The sequence below is a fragment of the Babylonia areolata genome, chromosome 22 (assembly GCF_041734735.1).
Source record: "Babylonia areolata isolate BAREFJ2019XMU chromosome 22, ASM4173473v1, whole genome shotgun sequence".
Lineage (NCBI taxonomy): Eukaryota > Metazoa > Mollusca > Gastropoda > Neogastropoda > Buccinidae > Babylonia > Babylonia areolata.
The window spans coordinates 28,347,175-28,369,706 of NC_134897.1; the positions used below are offsets into that span (position 1 = coordinate 28,347,175).

The window sequence follows — 22,532 nt, forward strand, 5'->3', positions numbered from 1 at the left end:
TAAACATGTAGCGTGGTGAGGGGTGTGCTGTGGGGATGACGACTCATGTATTGCATGTTAAGGGGTGTGTTGTGGGGATGACGACACATGTATTACACGGTGAGGGGTGTGTTGTGGGGATGACGACACATGTATTACATGGTGAGGGGTGTGTTGTGGGGATGACGACACATGTATTACACGGTGAGGGGTGTGTTGTGAGGATGACGACACATGTATTACACAGTGAGGGGTGTGTTGTGGGGATGACGACACATGTATTACACGGTGAGGGGTGTGCCGTGGGGATGATGACGCGTGTATTACACGGTGAGGGGGTTGCTGTGGGGATGACGACACGTGTATTACACAGTGAGGGGTGTGCTGTGGGGATGACGACACTTGTATTACACAGTGAGGGGTGTGTTGTGGGGATGACGACACATGTATTACATGGTGAGGGGTTTGCTGTGGGGATGACGACACGTGTATTACACGGTGAGGGGTTTGCTGTGGGGATGACGACACGTGTATTACACGGTGAGGGGTGTGTTGTGGAGATGTCAACACGTGTATTTCACGGTGAGTGGTGTGTTGTTTCAGGACCAGCGTGGGGACCAGCTGTACCTAGGTATCACTCACCAAGGCATCATGACGTTTCGAGGCAGTCGCCGCACACAGCTCTTCAAATGGTAACCGGCATTCCCCTTGTTACTAGTAATAATAATAGTAATTAAACAATAATAATAATGAGATGATAATGATAAAGAATTGTTTGGCACCATACTGTTAATGATGATGGTGGTAATGATTTTTTTTTTTTTAATTATTAAAACTGTAACAATAACAACAGTTACTGTAGTAATAGAAATTATGATAATAAAGAAATGATTGGGGTGGCGCTTGCTGATAATGCTAATGATGACAGTAAAATTAAAGAAATATCTGACTTACCATTGATGATAGTAGTAGTAAAACAAAAACAAAATTAGTAATGATTATCATGATGACATGTTTGGCAGTAATGATCATGATAATTAGTATTAATTATGATGATGATAATGAAATGTTTGCTATTATACTGTTGATGATAATAGAGAAATATTTTTTGTAATGCACGCCTCTGATTTGGTTTAAAGCTCATTGCTAACTGCATGGCATTGCTTACTGCACACATATTCTGCAGACATGTTACACCAACGACTGTGACTTTACACTCTGAATGTGACTTTTACTGTGATTGCCCCATGATAGCTACACGCACACACGCAGGCACGCGCACATACACACACAGGTACAGGCGCGCGCGCGCGCGCACACACACACACACACACACACACACACACACACACACACACACACACACACACACAAACCAACAACAACAACAACAAAATTAAAAAAATGAAAAATTTTAAAACACAACAGAATACAGCTGGAATGTTTTATGTATTTCAGTGAGATACTCATTTGTTGTGTACGTTTCATAAACATTCAACAAGAATCGCAGTCATTCAATAACATACTCCACAGTGGCTTACCTGTGGTTACCCATGGTAAAGTGCCACATCCATCATGTATCGCTTCACAGTTTGTAATGGTGTAAAAGAACACCAGAAATTGGTCTTTCCTATTGGTTTAAATAATCTTTAATTATTCAACAATACACATGATCACAATGCAATGAATGACAAAAGAGCATCAACAAGCTTAAAGCTTATACTGTGCTCACAACGTTGCACTTCAGTTTTATCATGCCGGCTGATGAACCATATTATGACTTGTATCAAATAACATTCATAAACAGTAAGTAATGAAATAATGAAATAAAACAAATAAACAAACAGTACATAATACAGTAAAATAATGCTGATATCAATATTAACATGAGATTAAATTTATTATCACCAGAATAATTGGCCTAATAGAAGAAAAACACAAAGAAGAAGAAGAAAATTTAGAAGAATGGTGGGTAAGGTGGTGGGGGAGGGGGAACAGAGGGGAGAGGAGAAATTCTAACAGATCATTGGCCAATCCATTCAACTTTGAATATTTGGTCAGTCAAATAAATCCAACATATATTTGCTATTGTTTTGTTGTTTTTTAAATATATATATATATAGAGAGAGAGAGAGGGATCATATAAATATGTATATATCTCTACAATTGGAAACAGATAGATTGATAGAGAGATAGATATATAGATTGTTGACATGTTTATTGGTTTGACTTTTTTTTCTTTAAAAAAAAAGAGAGAATTAATCAACTAATTAACTTTAAATTTCAGGAATCAGATCCGAAGAATTGCTTACGAGGGCAAAATGTTCATCGTGCACATCAGCATCACAGAGGTGAGGATGACGATCTGGTAGTTTGCATTAAATGCGATTCACTTTTATTTACTTTTGGATGTGATTTACCTTTAACAATGAAATGTATTCTTGTGCATTTTTGAAATGTCCGATTATGTTGGAAAATGCTTTTCTTTTCATAAATGGAATGAACTTGGAAAGTTACATGTAAAAACTTAAATGTTATCTTGATGTAATATCATGTTATATGTCTTTTTGTTTATGTATTTATTTTTGTCGTGTTTATTATTCCATTCTGGCTGTAGTGTTAAAGATTGTCACAGGCGTGCACTGGGTTGTTTTTTTTATTTTGGGGACAGATTTATTGTTATTTAGATATCTTTAAGACCAGTGCTGGAATGTGCGTTGCTTTGTTGAAGATTGTCACAGATGTTTACTGGTTTGGGGACAGATATGTACATCATCGTTATTATTTAGTGGTGCTAGTGAACGGTGCTGGAATGTGGTGTCGTCAAGATGTGTTTCCATGAGAATGACTGGGATGGTGTATTCACAGGATGATGATACAGGAATATCTTTAAGACCAGTGCTGGAATGTACATTGCTTTGTTGAAGATTGTCACAGATGTTTACTGGTTTGGGGACAGATATGTACATCATCGTTATTATTTAGTGGTGCTAGTGAACGGTGCTGGAATGTGGTGTCGTCAAGATATGTTTCCATGAGAATGACTGGGATGGTGTATTCACAGGATGATGATACAGGAACGGCAAAGAAGGTGAGAAGCCACGAGTTGTCCATAACATCAGCTGTTGTCTGTAGTGGTGTGTGTGGTGGGGGGTTGAAGCTGCAGCAGGTCTTGTCTGCCCCCCTTTTGTTTTTGTGTGTTGATAATCCTCCAAGCCCTCTCACCCCCTCTCTCTCTGTGTCTCTCTCTCTCTGTCTCTCGTTTCCCTTTCTGTTCTCTTTCTTTTCTCTCTTTCTGTTTCTCTCTGTCTGCTCTGTCTTCTCTTTCTCTCTGTCTCTGTCTCTTTCTCTTTCTGTCTCTTCTCTGTCTCCCTCCCTCTCCTACCTCTACTCTTTTCTCTGTCTGTCTTTCTCTGTATCTTTTCTGTCTCTTCTCTCCCCCACCCTCTCTTTCTCTTTTTTTTTCTCTCCCTCTTTCATCTTTCTCTCTCTCCTCTATTCTGTTTCTTTTGTTCCCTCTCTCTCTCCCTCTCTCTCTGTCTCTCTCTCTCTGTCCTCTGTCTCTCTCTCTCTCTGTCTCTCTCTGTCTCTCTCTCTGTCTCTGTCTCTTTCTGTCTATCACCTGTTTCACCTGCTTCTCATTCTCCCCCCTCTCTCTGTCTTATCTCCCTCTAACCCTCTCTCTTTTCTCTGTTTTCTCTCTCTCTCTCTCCTGACTCTCTTTCCCTGTCCCTTTATCTCCTTTCTCAGTCTTCTCTTGCTACTCTCTCTCTCTCCTCTCTCCCTCCCTCTGCTCCCTCTCTTTCTGTCTCTCTCCCTCTCTCTCTCTCCCCCTCTCTCTCCTCTCTCTCTGCTCCCTCTATCTCTGTCTGTGTGTGTGTGTGTCTCTCTCTCCCCTCTCCCCCTCTTTCTCCCCCTCTCTCCTCTCTCTCTCTCTCTCTCTTTCTCACTCCCAGTGTTTTCTTTCTCTTCTCAATCTGTTTTCTCACTCTCTTCCTTCTTTCTTGCTCCATCTCTCTCTCTCTCTCTTTTTCTCTTTTTCCACCCTCTTCTCCCTCCTCAATATTTCCCTGTCAGAGCCTCACACCCACTCGTAGCACTCACCCACCCTCTCTCTGCACCCTGTTCTTTTGGGATGTGGGCTTTTGTTGTTGTGATTTGTTCAAGCCAGTGGGACAGCAGACAAGTGTTGGCTTCCCCGCCTTGTGATCCTGTCCCTCCCTGTACCACCCTTCTTCCAACCCTTTTTTTTTCTTCTTTTCTGTACTGTTTGCACACCTCTTACACACACCCCTACCCCTGTTCATGTTTATACTTCCTTTTTCTTCTTCTGTTTTTGCTGTTGTTGTGTTTGAAAAAAAAAAAAAAATTTTTTTTGGTGTGTGTTGTGGGAATGGGCATGGGCATGTTTGCATGCATATGGCGGTGTGTGTGTATTCCCCTTCCCTCCCCCTCCTACTTTTCTTGTCATGGAAGTGGGTGTGTTAATTGTGTGCATGTGTGTGTGTGCATGAGTGTGTGTGCATGTGTGTGTGTGTGTGTGTGTGTGTGTATGTGTGTGTGTTCTAATACTGCTGCTATTACAACTTCATCATGTGTGTGTGTGTGCATATGTGTGTGTGTGTGCATTCTAATACTACTACTACTTCTTCATCGTGTTCATCTTTTGTCGTCTTCTGTTTATTTTCTTGTTGTTGCTCCTCTTCTTCTTCTTTTGTTGTTGTTGTTGTTGTTGTGTGTGTGTGTGTGACTCTGTGCATCTCATTATAATTTTGAGGGGGAAAAGAAGCAATGCAGTACTATCTACAGTGATCTCCTTGTGTATTTGTCCATGGGCTCATCTCTTGTTTGTGCACAGGTGTAATTTTAGCTGTAAAAAGAAAGGGAAAAGAAAATGAGGGGGGGGTGGGGGGGGGGGGAAGCCTGGATTCTACAAGAAATACCAGAAACTGCACTGTGTGTGTGTCTGTGTGATTTGCCTGTATAAGTCACTTCACCATCTCTGTCATTACCCCCATTAGGTGCACATTTAGTAAACTGTGTATGTGTTGATGGTGAGAGAGATACATAGAAAGTAGTTATCCTCACATAGAATGTATTTATCCTGTCTTCAGTAATGTGTAGACATAGTAACAGTGGTAAAAGTGACATATATTGAAAAGCATTTTTTACGTGTCATGAACTATGTAAAGCGTTTTTTACGTGTCATGAAGTATCTGTGTATACTGATGATGAAAGGGACAGAGAATGAAAAGTCTTTATAGTATCTTGACTCGTGTGCTTTATGATTTTTATTTTAATGATACCAGTGATGTAAAGTATTTTTTATAGCAGTGATGTAAAATGGAAAACTGTGTTTTATATATGAGTAATGTGCAATATATATGTCTTTGTTATATTTTGAATCATACGCAAATACAAATGATAAAAGAAATCGGAAAGTATATATCATATGTTCAGTAATGTGCAGCTGTAGTTTTTTTTCTTTTTTTTTTTTCTTTCTTGGCATTATGTACTGACCATGACAAACTCGTGCAAGCTTAAGTTGTAAAGTTTGCTCTTTCTGCCAGAAGTTGTTGTTTTTTTTCTGGCTGCTGCAGTACTAAGATGCCCCCAGGCCTATTTCTGGCTCTGCCTTTCAGTGTAAATGCACCATGGAATGAACAACGGGGAAAGCGCTCATCGCTAAAGGGAGCAAATGGCACTGATTGACAGGGCCAGAATAGATCTCAGAGAAGGTAGAGGAGGCATCTTAATACCGCGCCAGCCACAAAAATACGGCCAAAAGAGCAAATCTCTGCTTTTACTTGCACCAGTTCGACACAATAAGAATACTACTCGAACAGGAACTCCCTTTATTCATGATGAAAATTATGTAAAGTATTGGTGGTATCTTCAGTAGTGCATAACTTACGTAATGGTGGTGAAAGTGACATATGATGAAAAGTATTGATGATACAGAATTTAACATTGGAAATCCTCAGTTGCATCCTGACTAATGTATACTTTGTTCTGATAATGAAAGTTAATAATGAAAATTGGAAATAAAGAGAAAGTGGGGTGAATCATTAATAGTATATCTGTTAGTTTTTGGTGTGCTGAATCATATTGACAGAGTTTGTAGGATCGAGTTGTTTCATGTCTTACTGTCGGTGACTTTGGACATCAACATAAGATACCCACTAATTGGCTTATTTTTGTATTTGTGCTTTTAATTTGAAGAATAGAAAACTGTGGGCAAGAGGACCTTGGGAGAAACTTTTTTTTTTTATTTGCATAACTAACAATAAATAAAGCAAGCTGTTCTTTATGAAACCGCCATAAATGAATTCAGGTTGTACAGTAGGATGAAAAATACTTGATGGCTTTACAGGCTTTGAGAAAACAAGTTAAACATGTTGAACATGGATAATGTAAAGGCAAGCATCTGTTTTTGACATGCGTTAAACATAAATGTCGTTATAAATATTTGTGTTAGGAAAGTATGTGGGGTGTGAATCCTTATGCATGCTTTAGAGTTTTTAGTTTTTGTGTTTGTGTGTGTGTGTGTGTGTGTGTGTTTTAAGAAAGGCTGTTGGAATAATGAGTTATGCCTGTTATTGATTTGTGATGTTAATGAGAGAAAGTAACTTGGGGTTAGTTGACTATCAGGAACATGGTTTGTTGATCATGGCTGCTGGGATGTGCACCTTTCCAGCAATGTTGCCTGTGAAATGTCAAACATGTGGAAAACAGAAGTTTCTTATTAATTATAATTAAGGCATTTTTATCTGGAATGATGACAACAAGGGCTTGGATGTTGGATATTTTTTTTGTAAAGTTATTTCTGTGACATTGACTCATTTAGTCGTTTATATGTTCTTGACCCATTTTGTTCAAATGACCTAGACCCATTTTTGTTGTGACCTCACTTGACCTCAGTGAACCCTGCAAGGTGGGGTTGACCTTGGGGTGACTAACCAGTGGGTGTTGTTTTGTTTGCTAGTCGGCAATGGCGGGGTCCATGTGCACAGGAGGAGCAAAAGGAGTATTAAAACTTTTTTAAAACTCATATATATCTTGGTCCATGATCAGCGCATTATTAACTCATTCATTCATCACATGTATTTGTTTCCCGTTGTTCACGCCTAATCCTTCTGCTGCTGTCAGACCGATCATTGCCTTGCCTGCGCCCTGTATTGCCATTGGCTGGAAATGAGATAGCACCACACCCACCCAACCACACACGAAAATTAAGCACAGCACAGCATCGGTGTGGCTAATCTTTCAGGCTGGTTTTGATAGGGTTCTTTTTGATGCTTGTGGGTACTTGAGTTTTATCGTTTGAAATGGCGGGGGCAGTGGTGAGGGGGCTTTGGATTACTACCACGCCAAAACGTTTTGTGTTGATAACGCAGATTGCTTTTTCGGTAGGAGTGTTGATTTGTGCTTAGCAGTTTTCTTGTGGTGAGGTGTTAACTGTTTTACCTTGTCTCTGTGTGTCTGTCTGTATCTGTCTATGTCTCTGTCTGTTATCTGTCTTTTTCTGTCTGTGTCTGTTTGTCTCTCTGTTGCATGTCTCAGTCTCTATCTCTCTCTGTATATCTCTTTTTCAATTACATGTTTCTATTTCATGTGTGGCCCTCTGTCCTCCACCTACCTCCTTTCCTCTTTCTAGCAACCCTCTCTTGTTGTAGTGTGGCTTCAAGTCATAAGAAATGGAAAAGAAAAAACACCACCATAAGGCCTTCCGTCCTCTGTGAAAGGGTCAACTGAAACATGCACCTTAGAAAACAGAAAATGTACTTGAGGTTTCCGAACAGGTTTTTACAATGCAGTACCTTTGAGCACAAGGGGATCCCTAGGACATAGCATTGCTGCACACAGCAGTTTGGTGCTGGGCAGGGGGGTGTAACTGGTTCAGTTCTCTGCTTGTGGGTGCGGCCACTGGAGAGAGACGTCTGTCCTGGCCTACTTGCTATCATCCCATACAGTCTGGATGCTATGTTCAGTCCATCAGTACTTGCACTTCATCAGGTTGCTGCTTGGCCTCTAATTTTGAAAAGAAGCTCAATGCCAATGTACTTTTTTTTTTGTTTTGTTACGTTTTATTTTGTATCTGTAGATTAATGTTAGTGAACCTCTTTACAAATATGTATCTTTCTGAAACATATATGAAATCGGTTTGATTAACAAGGAACGCTGGGTTCGGGTGGTTTCATGTTAGATGTTTATTTGGACTGTATTGCTGCAGTATTAGATATGTATTTAGAGTGTGTTGCAGCAGCTCACTATTTTGGAAAACATTTTCACTGATTCATTATGTATTGTATCACAAACATCAGCACGTGAGGGTACTCTGTACACAGGAGTGTGATAATAGTCTGACAACTTTCTGCATGAATTTTTGATGAACATTGACAATAATGTGCTCTGACATTGAGCTGATGATGGATTACACCGATTGAAATTTTAATGATGGTTGGCATACTACACACAGAGTGAGTCTTTAATGACTGTTATTTTTCTGTGTCCTTTAACTTATAGACCTCTCCACTTGAGGCGTTCAGCTGGTCGTGGGGTTGTCCACATGCTTTTATCCACATCTGACAGCCTTCCTGCCTTGCTTTTGGCTTTGGAAATGGAAAATATTAACACCCTCATATTTTATGGGATAGATGATCAGACTTGCACTGACCATAACAAAAAAGATGGATGCCTCATATTTTTCCTGCCATGTGCAAGACACATCAGAAAGCTTGCTAGACCTCAAAAGCTGAGCCAGCATAGAGATTGTGCTCAGCTGTTTATGTGGCAGCACACGATTGGCTGTGGCTGAACTGTGGTCACATGGCAAGGATGGCTGACAGGAGTGGAGAGGTCTATTGAAGGGATGTCCATGATTGGGTAAATTCCTGTCTGAAGACAACAGTGGCTTCTGTTTAGAGCTTTGGTAGTTGTGGTAGTCCTCAGTTGGCACTGAATGCTGATCAGGTGATCTTGTCTCAGCACAAAATTCAGTGGTAGATACAATATTACTCGTGTGTATTAATGTTATGATAATTATTATTATTATTTTTGTTGTTATTATCTTGAACCAAAGTTAGCCGTAACTTAAAGTATGCAAAGAATGACAGCAGAGCATATTTAATTTTGATGTGTCAGAGAGAGTGGTAATCAGTGAAATCATGCTGCAAGTAGGAATTAAGTTAAAATTAGATATACATGTTGGAGGAGGGTACATGAAGATGATTCTGCTGCAAGAGGTAGTATGGTAAAAAATTTCAGTTTGTCAAGAGAGGATACATTTCAAACATTTGAACATGCAAACACACATATACACAAAGGCACTTGCTTGTGCGTACACACACACACACACACACACACACACACACACCATGGTATTTTTTGCTGCAGGAGGTTGTAGAGATTAAGTGTGTGAAAAGAGAGATGTTTCAAAATGTTTGTTGGCACATGAGGTTAAAGAGGAAAAAATTAATGTTAATGATCTTGATATAATTGATGCAAGAGCAAGAGACTGTAGATTAAAAGTCAAATTTGTAAAGGGAGGGAGGTACCAAAATATTTTGTGTCACAGAAGGTAGTGGAGTAGAAAATTTAGTATGCAAAGAATGAGGTATTAAGATATCTGCTGCAGGAGGCAGTAGAGTTAAAGTTGTGAAAGAGGGGGGAGAGTTCATGGATGCAAGAAGATGGGGTGGCACTGAGGTAATTTCTGCTGCAAGAAGTCACAAGGTGAACATTCAGAATTATTAAGAGATGTATCATGGTAATTTCTGCTGCAAGAAGTCACAAGGTGAAAATTTAGAATTGTTAAGAGATGTATCATGGTAATTTCTGCTGCAAGAAGTCACAAGGTGAAAATTTAGAATTGTTAAGAGATGTATCATGGTAATTTCTGCTGCAAGAAGTCACAAGGTAAAAATTCAGAATTGATAAAGGATGTACCATGGTAATTTCTGCTGCAAGAAGTCACAAGGTGAAAATTCAGAAATGTTAAGAGATGCATCAAGGTAATTTCTGCTGCAAAAAGTCACAAGGTGAAAATTCAGAAATGTTAAGAGATGTATCAAGGTAATTTCTGCTGCAAGAAATCACAAGGTGAAAATTCAGAAATGTTAAGAGATGTATAAAATTCAGAATTGTTAAGAGATGTATAAAATTCAGAAGTGTTAAGAGATGTATCAAGGTAATTTCTGCTGCAAAAAGTCACAAGGTAAAAATTCAGAATTGTTAAGAGATGTATAAAATTCAGAAATGTTAAGAGATGCATCAAGGTAATTTCTGCTGCAAGAAGTCACAAGGTGAAAATTCAGAAATGTTAAGAGATGTATCAAGGTAATTTCTGCTGTGAAAGATAGTAGAGTATTAAACAAGTTTTTGGTTTTTTTTAATCAGAATGTGAAGAGAGGGAAGTATAATAATCAAATGTCTGCTGTATGAGAGAGAAGAATGACAGTTATATAAATGCAGTACAGTTATAAACAACAACAACACACAAACACACACACACACACACACACACACACACACACACACACACACAAATGAATGGACAAATGTCATGATATGGGCCAAAGTGATTGAATTGTTCGATGTCAAAAAAGATGAAGAGATTGAAGTATCCAGATAATTCTTGCAGCAAAGTATTGTGGAGTAAAGATGAAAGATATGAGTGTATGAGCTAGGAAGAGTGAGATCTTGGTGTATTTGATAAAACTGAAGAAGTGTGAAAAATATCTTTAAGAAAAAAATTGTATCATATATGCCTTGTGGACAGGAATATGTACATAGTTTTATTTTCTTCTTCAACAGTTAGTTTTTGTATGGTAAAATGCAAAAAAATTTTTTTTTTTTTTTTTTTTTTTTTTTTTTTACTATGCATCTTTCCTATTTTTGCTATGATCGTGACTCATGGTACATTTCAAACACATGTACATGCACACACAGGCACTTGCATGCACATGTGTGCGCACACACATGCACACACAAACCTCCCACCTTCCACACGTAGATCCTGCACTCGCTCCCACAGTGCAGAGACAGAAGCCTGGTCCATACATCAGCCTTGCCATTCCTGTTTTGATTTGAATGGTTATACATGTGATTATTTTCTGTGACAACTTCTTTTGGTTTATTTTTGTTCTTGCTCAGAGGAAACGAGGCCAGGTGATTTGCATTGTCATGTGTGTCTGTGTGTGTGTATGAGTGTTTGGTTTCACTCCACTGATCATTGTCGGCTTAATCTTGCGCTGTGATAATAATCGGGGTTTTATACTTGTTGTTTATTTGTTGACACACCACATACTTAATGTGATATGTGAAGTGTTTTAATAGATGCTCACTGTGGTTGTGTGTGTGTGTGTGTGTGTGTGTGTGTGTGTTCTCTAGCACATTGCGTGTATGTGTATAACTCTTCTTCTATGTGTCTGTGAGTTTGTTTTGTACTTTCATCATGTCAGTATTTTCACTGCATACATGATGTTCAATGACAAGGGATGAGCATTCGTGATTTTGATTTTTTGGTTCACATGTGTGGACAGAGATCGTGCTTGAGCTGTGAAGGATTTGCCTCTTGTTCAGCACACTGTACAAATGTGTTTCTTGTTTGATACACATTTTACGTGTATGTTGTCTGCTTGTGTATTTTGACATGTTGTGTAAATTTTGCAGTACATGTTTGGAGCACAGACACTTAAAACATGTCTTCTTTGGTTCACTCCTCACATGTGGTCCGTGCGTGCCGTACACATTTGGAGCATAGACACTTAAAACATGTCTTCTTTGGTTCACTCCACACATGTGGTCTGTGCGTGCAGTACACGTTTGGAGCACAGACACTTAAAACATGTCTTCTTTGGTTCACTCCACACATGTGGTCTGTGCGTGCAGTACACGTTTGGAGCTCAGACACTTAAAACATGTCTTCTTTGGTTCACTCCATACATGTGGTCTGTGTGTGTGTTTGTGTGTGTGTGTGTGTGTGTTATTAGTTTTTTCAGATGCCTTTCCTTTTTAGTGCTTTTGACTTGAAGTTAAAAAAAAAAAAAAAAAAAGGAGAAAGAGGAAAAGTCTACATATTTTCGAGCACATATTTAGGTTTGCAGATAATGGCCTTATTCATAAATATGGGTTTGGAGTGCGTCTTAACTTTCTTAGCAGGCGTTGTGGCAGAGTTGGTTAAGTGTTGGACGTCTGTTCCTGTGTTCACCAGTCATCAGGGTTCACAGACCTTTTTGGGCATGGTTTTGAATCCTTGGGAAAGGCACTTCACTCTTAATTTACCTTACTCCAACCAGGTGTGATTGGGTACCTGACTTTGAGTAGGGGGTGGGTGTAAAAACTGCAGAAGGAGAGGATTAGGCCCCCTCTTGTTTGCCGAGCCCTGGAGCCAGTTGCATTGCTCAGACGGAAGAGCCTAGTATGGTCGTAACCTGCTACTAATTGAGTGTCGTATGGAACTGACCAATGGAGTAGTTCAGTCATCGTAGGCATTTAGTCATGTGTAACTGTCAGAAAGTTAGAACCAAGCAATGCAGCTGGCACCTGGACACATTGTACATGAATTCACTGATCCAGTGGCCATGAAAGTCAGTGGGATCTCTAACTTTAAACCTTAACTTTATTTCAGGGAATAGCATTTTCAGATTTAACTCTTTCACAGCCAAGTTCCTGTGTGCTAAACAGTCCCCAGCATCAGATATTTTAGACTCGTTGCTCTCAAGCACATGATTCAGTTCGGTCAGAACAACACCGTGAACTTGTTCACTTCAAACTCAGTCAGGTGAGGTAGGTTAGTCAATTTCCTGTTGTATGGGAAGATTGGCTGCAGCTGTCAAGCTTTTGTTACAGTGTGAAAAATGGTCCTTTTAGCATCACTTTTAGGTTGTCTGTGGCGGTGAACTGTCCGGTTGACTAATGTTGCCAATGGTAGCAAGAGTTAATACCAAACTATTGCATGCAGGATGGAGAAATCATGTCAAGTTTTGTATGTCACATTTGAACACTTTACCTCTGTGTGGAAGTGTTTCAGGGGGTGCAACTGCTGTATGTATTTAACAGAAGGTTTCGGTCAGGAAAGCAACTTTCTTTTCTTGTGTGGTTGAAATGGATTCTGCTTACATACCCAGCATGCACACACCCCGAAAACGGAGTATGGCTGCCTACATGGCGGGGTAAAAACAGTCATACACGTAAAAGCCCACTTGTGTGCATACGAGTGAACGCAGAAGAAAAAGAAGAAGGAGGATTCTGCTTGAATTTCGTGTTGTTGTCTTTCATCAAAATAGTGATATATTTTACAACTTATTGCTGTGGGCCCGTGTTTCAGCTGGGCTGATAGCAACAATGATAAATGAAACTGCTTTTCACAGGCGGGATTTATGATCAATTTGGAAAAAAAAAAGAAAAGAAAAAAAAAAGAGGCTGAAACAGTGTGTGCCGGGTTGAAAGTGAAAACTTGTCTGTGATAGCAAGGAACCATTGAAGCGTGTAGGTTACATGGTGAATAAGTAAGGTGGATAAAAGTTAAGGATTATTGATATTACGCATTGAACATCCTTAACAGGTCATTTGTGTATGTGACTGTTGTTTGTTTTTTTGTGCCGGCATTGGTGATTTTAACTGATTCCTTCTTATTACTTAAAACTATGGTTTAAGTGTTTTTGTGTATGAAAGTGTGTGTCTGTGTGTGTCTGTTCTGTTGTGCAAACAAGTAACAGATTCATTTTTTTTCAGGTTTTTCAATGACATAACCTTTGAAAATTTGCTGTTTTCAGTCAACCTCTTAGTCTGGTTTTCATGGTGGTTTCCATAAATATAAAGCATGTTTGTATGTGGCTTTAGCAAGGTGGTAGAGCAAATCCAGAGGGAAACATGCTGTACTGCTTTTGAATGATGAGATAGCTTAACAAGAGAATGCATGGCAATATACATTTTAATACATCCAAATCTAATATCTGAGATTTAGTATTTGACTTATCTTTAAAAAAAAAAATTCATTTCACAGTCTTGATTGAATAGTTCATATTTGATTATTAGTGAAATCTATAGTTCCTGTCTTTTTCTCTTCTTCTTCTTCTTCTTCTTCTTCTCTCTCTCTCTCTCTCTCTTTGTTTTTTTATGTTTATTTTTTCTCTTGCTTTGATCGTGTGGGGGGGGGGGGGGGATGTAGAGGGGAGGAGTTTGCTGTTTTTAATTTGTTTTAGACTTTTTTTTTCATATTTGAATAATTTTCCTCCCCTACCCTGTGATTCAGTGAGAGGTGAGTTAAGAGTCAAAATTTTATTTCAAGATGGTAAATTGAAATAGCTACAAGTTCTATATTTGATTTTTGTTTGTTTTTTTGTTTTGTTTTATGTTTTTAACATCAAGTCATCTAGAACACAGTGAACAAAATATCATAAACAAAACAAACAAAATGAAGAGAGAGAGAGAGAGAGAGAGACCACCTGCCAAATCAAAGTGGTTTATATTGCAGACTGACGACTGGGAGGATGTAGGTTCAACCCTCGTTGGTTTTTTTCTTGTTTGTTTTTGCCCCCCTGTGGCCAGCTTCTACCAGACCTGAGTGTGCTGTAGGCTCAAATGGAAAGGCATGGACCACACGGTCGAGGGTCACGCAATGCATCTTTGGGAGTGTGCTGTAGGCTCAAATGGAAAGGCATGGACCACACTGTCGAGGGTCACGCAATGCATCTTTGGGAGTGTGCTGTAGGCTCAAATGGGAAGGCATGGACCACACGGTGGAGGTCATGCAATGCATCTTTGGGAGTGTGCTGTAGGCTCAAATGGAAAGGCATGGACCACACTGTTGAGGGTCATGCAATGCATCTTTGGGAGTGTGCTGTAGGCTCAAATGGGAAGGCATGGACCACACTGTTGAGGGTCACGCAGTGCATCTTTGGGAGTGTTGCTCAAATTTCCTGACCACCACTGCAGGTTTGACTGTACCTCTCAGGCCTGATGGGACAGTGGGAAAAAAGTACTGCCTTGCCAAACAGTTGACCCAAACTTAATCGGACCCCCATAGCAGCATCTTCATCACCCCCGTCATCAGTCATCTTCATTGAAATATATATATATGTGTGTGTGTGTGTGTGTGTATGTATGTATATATATATATATATATATGAAATGTCCAAAATTTGGGGGCACCAAAAGAAAACAAAGCAGAACAAAAGCAAACAGACAGAGAATTCAGAACTCGGGAATGTTTTAATGTATATGGGCCCTGGGCCACAATACAACAAGAGGAGGACTGGGGATAGGAAGGGGTCAAACCAAAGGTTCATTCTTGTACATGCTGCGTGCAAAGTAGAAAGAGACAGAGGGAGAGAGAGCATGAAAAGTGAGCGAGCATAACAACAGGCGCTTGGTGCACATTGTGTGTGTGTGTGTGTGTGTGTGCAGAAGCAGCAGCCGATCAGCTTCAAGTGCCAGACACCCGCGGCCTCCAAGTACCTGTGGCGCTGTGCTGTGGAGCAGCAGCTCTTCTTCACGTCAGTGGTGTTTTTGGTTGTTTTTTAACGGGTGGCGTCCTGTGTGCGTGTTTGTGTGTGTGTGTGTTGGCCTGTCTGTCTGTTTGTTGGTCTGTGTATGTGTGTGTGTCTGTCTGTCCATCTGTCTGTCTCTTTGTGTGTGTTTGTGCGGATCTGTGTTTCATTTTGGTTTGGTTTTTTTTTGGGGGGTGGGGGGGGACATCCATCTCTCTCTCTCTCTCTGTCTCTTTCTCTCTCTCTCCCTCCCTCTTTCACACACACACACACACTCACACATACAACTGTTTTGTTTGTGTTTTTTTTTGGGGGGGGGGGATTGGTTGTTTTGTTTGTTTTCACAGAGATGTCTCTTTATGTGCATGTGTGAATTTTTATAAGTGTGTGTGTCTGCACGTGTGTGTGTGTGTGTGTGTTTGCGTGTGTGTAGATTTGTTGTATATATGTAGATTTGTTACAATCTTCGCCCTATCATTTGAATACTACGGAAATGGATGCCAGTTTCATTGACTGTGTTTCTCATTCTTCTTTCAGTCCTGTTTATATTTTTTGAATGTTAATGACTTTTCTCATCTCCTTTTAAAATGTGTGAATATGTGTTTTTTGTTCTTCTTTAAGATGATTTTACTCTGTTTTTTTGTTTGTTTGTTGTTGTTTTTTTGTGGGGTTTTTTTTGGTTTGTTTGTTTGTTTTTTTTGTGGGGTGTTTTTTTTTGTTATTTCATAAATGCTTGATATTGTTGCATGGATGGATACATGATGGCTTAGATGGGATATTCTGTTGACACTGAATTGTTCAAATAGGAAATATGATGTTCTCACACAGACACACACACACACACACACACACACACACACACACACACACACATGCGCGCACGCGCGCCGTGAAGGAGTTTCTGTCCAAAACTTGCTTCTAACTGCTGACAGTCACAGCTTGGCTGCTATCTGTCACTCTAACCTTTGAGTGTCTTTTTATTATTACAGCTTGCGTTTCATTGTTTTGTCAAGTGCATTCATGGCGCTCTTGCATTTGCATTTGGTTTAGAGCTTTGGTGTGGCTGTCATCGCTTGAAGAACCTCCTATCATGCTAGTCAGTTGGTTTGTTGGAGTTTGGGTTTTGTGTGCATGCTTCGTCAGAGTGTTACACTTGTTCCCATTGTCGTTTGTTACCCTGGTTTCTATTCTTTTCTTTCTTTTTTTCTTCTTTTTTTTCTTTCTTTTTTCTTTTCTTTTTTCTTTTTTTCTTCCTTTTTTTTTCTTTTTTCCTTTCATTTTTCTTTTCCCTTCTTTCCTGTTTTCCCTCCTTTCTGTCTGTGCAAGAAAATTATGTCCTGCTGTCATTCATTCATTCATCCATTCATTCTTTCTTTCTTTCTTCCCCCTCCCCTTTTTTTCCTCCCTCTATCTCATTCTTATTTTCCATCTGCACAGCATGAGAATTTTGTCTTGCTATGCGGATGTGTCACATGACCCTGTGCAATAGCATGCGAGCTTCTGGCACTGTGAAATCATATTTCATGTTACAGAATCTTATTGAATTAGAAGCGAAGTAATCTTACATGCTGAATGGGTATTCTTTGGGTGTTCTTTTTCTTTTTTTTCAAAGAAAAGATGACAGTTGAAACTGTTATCAATATATATTTTATGTCAGGAAATAGTGCAGGGGCCAAGTGGAAAAAGAGCTACTACTTTGTGGATGTGTGTTGTGGGTTTTTTTAGGGGTTTTTTCTTCTTCTTTTTTTTTCTTTTTTTTTTCTTTTTTTCTAACTTATGATGTACAGAGTGGGAACTTTTGGTCATTCAGTTAATATCATGGAACGGAAACTCGTGAAACAGATCACTAAATGAAATACTATAAAATATTTTCAAGATCTGGGATGCTTCAAGACCTGGCAAATAGGTAAGAGTGACAGCAAAATCGGAGCTACAAACTTAAGTTTCCCTTTCTTTTTCCTCCGTAAAAGAAGTGAAAAACTTCCCAGTGAAATCGGGACCAGCAGTATGGCAAAAGTTCAGTGCATGTCCCAGAAGATTTAAACACATACTTGACTGTTAATGTCACCATTTCTGAGGATGTGTATCATTATCCATGATTTAGCATAATGCTTTGGTCAGTCATATTCTCTGCAGAATGAACTAGGTTGTGGTGGCCTTGACATTGATTTTTTATTTAGTTAATAAGTTGGATAATTTTACACTGTATCAGGAATAGGCAAATCCATCATCAGATCTGTTTCTAAAAAAAACAAAACAAAAAAAACATAAAATAAATGGATGATCATGATCATTAAAAAAAAACAACTAACAAATATGAGAACTTATGTAACATTTTGGAGTGATGCAGTTTACAATTAATTTGAAGGAAAAAAACAAACAAACAAACAAAAAAGAACAGAACATCTGTTTCAACCTAGCACTGTGCGAGGTCTGTATTCAGAAATGGGTGAACAGGTTCATTTCATCAGCCGCTGTGTAATTCCTCCCGGCTTATTTCTTTTTTTGCTTTTGGAAGAACATGATGAAAATTAAGTGTATTTTGGTGCTGTGCAAACCCCCCATGATTTCTTTGCTTTTGGAAGAACACACTAAAGACGGAAGTTTTGCTTGGTCCCATACACCATGCTTTTCTGTTGAAATAGCTGTGCTTCTTGAAGTTTGTTGTCTTGTGAGCTGGTTCTGAATTTGTTCAGACGTCTGTTTTGTGAGCTGGTTCTGATTTCATTCGTACAAATACCAGCAATGAAGACACAGCAGAAATCACAGTTTTCATGGGGTTTTTTTGTTTACAAGAAAGGTTGACTAAAGGTTGACCATTTGTGTGTATGTGTGTGTGTGTGTGCAAGTTTACTTACTTGGACATTAAATTGCATACATGCATACATTATTGTTCTGTAAAATGACGAGGCACAATGCTTTTGCTTACACGTTTCACCATTGTTTATTTATCCCCATTTTCTTGCACATATAACTTATCAGTCATCTTTTTTTTAATGTGCAAGTTGTGTATCCCACTGACTCAGAGGGCTGGCCTGCATACTAAACAAAATGCTTGGATTTATTCAGCGTGCTTTGAGCTGATGACAAGGGTTTTTTCACTTGTAAGACAGAAACAGAATGCACATCATCCCTACAGCAGTTACCATACCTCTGGCTTCAGGAACTGACACACCGAAGTGACTGCAGTGCGTTTGTGTTTTGATTGGTCCATCAGGTTTGAATCACATGTTCTGATTGGTCGGAAAACCTCTTGTCTGTGTTTGCAGACTGTCCTCCTCAAATTCTGCTCCCAAGCTGAGGTCTGGGGGTTCTCTGTTCTCCAGAGGTTCCAAGTTTCGTTTCAGGTGACTTCGGCCTCTAAGTCAGGGTGATGGGCTGATGGCAGAGGGGGGAGGGGGTGTGTGTGTGTAAGACTAGGGGGGTTGGGGGGGGGGGGATCATTTTAGCTGGGGGTGGAGGCATCCTTTTACTTGAGGGGTGGAGAGGTTGTGGGCTGTTTCCTTCAGTGTACAGTAATTTGTTGGTGAATCTTTTTCAAACTGTAAGAGCATATCTTGAGAGCTCCTTTAATGTACAGTGATTTGTTTATGTATGTTTTCAGACAGTTTGTTCATTAGTATGCCTTGACAGATAGTAGAGTTTTTGTGTTGATAAGTTTCTTTAGTATCTTGATGAGTAAGTGTTTTGATATATTAAGTTTTATGGCATAATTATCAAGATATAAAAAGTGCTTTGTGAAGGTCTTGTACAAATTAGAATATTCTGTGGTTGGTTTTTGCGTTACTTTGTTGTTGTTGTTGTTTTTTTACTTAGTTTTGATAAAGTGATGTTTGAAATTATTCAGATCAATTTCTCTATTTTAAACTAGGAATGCACAGTGTAAAGTATCTTAAACATAAAACTTTAGGCATTGTTTGGAAGAGAGGAGAAAGAAATGAAAGGGGAGGGAATGAGAGAGAGTGTGTATATATATATATATATGTGTGTGTGTAAATAATAATGTATTAAGCAGACAGGATAGCATGCTTAAGATTTCTGGAATGATTGGAAAGACTTCTTTCAGCTTATGGCTGCCAATGTTTTGAAAGTTGTGACTGAAGCTACTGCTTCATATTTCTCTGATTCAGCCTTTTTTATGGCTCCTTCTCTTTCTTCCACGTGGAAAAAAAAAGCATGGTCTTTTTTTTTATCTTTTTTTTTTTACCTTTGGTCTGTATTGTTATCTATTCTAATAATAGTGTGTATCTTGTAGAAACATGTAGGCGTGGCTGTGTGTTGTGCAAGACTAACTCGTGCATGATGTGTGGTTGTGTACACAGCGGTCGCTGCCAAACAGAAGCGTATGAAGCCAGCAGGGAAATACACCGCCAGGAGCCAAACTTCCAAAGGTGGGGGGTTCGATCACCCGGTCATCATTGACAGCTGGTTTTGGTCCTGTGTGCTTACCATCATGGTGTTTAAGAGATGTCCAAGGGGGTGCGGGGTGGGGTGGGGTGGGAGGCAGCAGCACCACTCTGAGCTGTGACCTCCCTGCCACCTGTCTTCTGCACCCCTGTCCCCACCCCACCCCGCCCCAACCCTTCCAGTTCAGTTTGATTCAGTCTGGTTTGGAGAGCCCACTCCCTTACACAGAGTTAGGGCAGAAAACATGTCATGTTTATGCTGTTATTAATATCAAACGAATAACGTAAAACCCCTCACACCCACCCCAAGAAAAAGCAAACAACAACAAAAAATCTGAGAAGGCAGAAAATGAGGTAAAGAAAGGAAGTTGACAAAAAGAAAAGGTTTGGTTTATTTTTCTTTTTTTCTTTCTTTTTTTTTTCTTTTTTAAACAGTGAAGACAGAAAGTAATAGGAGTGAGGAAATTCCCGTCACAGAATTTCCTGTAAGGCAGAAGAGAGAGAATGTCAGAAAAGAGGAAATATTTATCACAGAATTTCCTGTAAGATGGGAGAAGAGAGAACGATAGAAAAGAGGAAATTTATATCATAGAATCAACATTGTTGCCTTCCAAGTGTTGTCAGAAGTTACAAGTGCTGCCTTATTTCTCGATTGAACAGTTTGCTTGTTGTTTATTTTTATGTCTTATGGTAAGTCATTAACAGCTTAGTCTTTTGTGAAGGACTATGACTCGCAAACTAGGAGGCAAAATTGCACTGCAGCCTTGGGGGGGCTAGTTGGCCTTTGGGAACCATACCAACGCCGACTGCCCTTAAACCCTCTTGGCTGAGAGTTGGGATGTAACTTGGGCAAGTCACTCTCCACTATAATCAGATTTTTGCCCAGATAGTCGGGATAGCTGTTGCCTCCCCTGCTGTTCTGATGGTCATAGACACAACTATCATACATACTGCCCATGTGAAACTGGTGCAAACTGGGGCCAGCAGTTTTACTCTGCTGGCCAGATTTTGTGGCTGTAGCAGCCAAACAGGGAGTACACACAGGAACACACACACACACACACACACACACACACACACACACACACAGAGTCTCCTAAAATTAGAGGGTCTTTGAGTTCAGACTTGTTCAAGTTTTCTACATTGATTCAAAGAAAGAAAAACAATTTTTGTACATTCAAACTGTAAATAAGGCTTACTGACAGTGATTAAGGTAGAAAGTGGTTAGCATCATTGCTGGGAAACACTATTCATTTAAACTTTCCCTTGTCATATAAGTCGTTGGAAACATAGACTCGAACATGAAACCATCTGGGTGTCGTGTTGATTCAGTACACAGTGTATTGAATGATTTGATACCTTTACTTAGCTGCACTAGGTAATTGTGTGCCGCATAACACATTGTCATCTCTGAATTGTTTTCAAGGGTAATGGAAATGTCATTCTCATGTAAAGTGACGGTATATGTAGATACTGTGATGACATTTGTTGTGACTAACTTCCCTAACTATTGTTGTGCAGTTCTGTCATTGGTATATGTGTGTGTGTGTGTGTATACATACATACATACATATATGCATCAGTGTGTTTGCTAACCCTGGAGTTTCTGCAGTAACCATTGTAAATGTTGTGACTTAATTACACGTGTTGACTTGATGTCTTATAAACTATAATTAGTTGCCAGATGAGATTTTTGTGTGATGTAGTCAACTACACAGTCATACCATCTGAGTGCCAGTCGTCAACTACTTTTCTTCTCATTTCATCATCATTATCGTCCATGATAACGAGTTAAGTATTTTGCATGATGTTGTGTAGTGTGTGTATTTTATCATGTTTCTCTCTCTCTCCTTTCTCTCTCTTTCTCTCTCTGGCTCTCTCTCTCTCTCTCTCTCTCTCTCTCTCTCTCTCTCTGCATAGCAAAGTCTGTTTTGGATGGACTTATGTTTTCCTGGACTGTATCTCCCTAAACACGATAATGACTCAAGCAGCACAGCTGGTTTACACAATTTTTCAGGTCGTCCTCCCTTCCTAACTTTGCCAGACGACGTCCCTCTGACAGCAATCGCAACAGCACCCTGGGCTCTAAGGATGTCACTTCGGAGTCTTTACCGGAAGGTAGGAGGGTTTATCTCCCTTGTCGTATTGGAGGACGCCTGTTGGAGTTATTGTTCCTGTTCCATGTTTGTCTGTCATGGTTTCCTTTTTTTTTTCTTTTCTTTCACCTGTCTTTCCATATTGCAGCATACAAAGAGTGCACATGGGTTGATAGATGGCACAGGGTCACAGCTGCATTTTGTTGTGCTGTGTGCATTGTAAGTGTTGTGTAATGCATTCATATGTATTATAAGTATTGTGCAGTATCTGAATGTAATATGTAAATAAGGGTTTGTTCAGTGTGATGGCTGCTGCCTAAAAAGTGTGTCAGGTGATAACGCCAGTTTGTGAAAACATTGTTTCATTCAGTGGTGTAGAGAATGAGTGTTGTTTTGTTTGTTTAGTATTGATGGGGCAAATGTCTGTTGTAATGTTTTCTTTCTCTTTTTTTTTTATTCTTTTTTTTTCTTGTGTGCATGGAATAGTTTCACAACCAGTACATAAAATCTGAAACAAGAAATTTTCAGCTCTTGAATAAGAATAAGAATACACACGC

The 22,532-nt window shown here is 39.5% G+C and overlaps 1 protein-coding gene across 2 annotated transcripts in view; it reads left to right on the plus strand.

Annotated features, from left to right (window-relative positions):
• Positions 1–22,532, plus strand: part of LOC143297293 (FERM domain-containing protein 5-like) — a 114,839-nt gene that overhangs the window by 73,275 nt on the left and 19,032 nt on the right. For both annotated transcript variants that reach the window (XM_076609564.1, XM_076609565.1), the window contains exons 8-14: positions 583–671; positions 2,267–2,330; positions 3,044–3,070; positions 15,391–15,479; positions 18,743–18,820; positions 19,796–19,864; positions 21,897–21,997. In XM_076609564.1, coding sequence (XP_076465679.1) covers positions 583–671; positions 2,267–2,330; positions 3,044–3,070; positions 15,391–15,479; positions 18,743–18,820; positions 19,796–19,864; positions 21,897–21,997 — 517 coding nt within the window. The remainder of the gene's footprint in view (positions 1–582; positions 672–2,266; positions 2,331–3,043; positions 3,071–15,390; positions 15,480–18,742; positions 18,821–19,795; positions 19,865–21,896; positions 21,998–22,532) is intronic.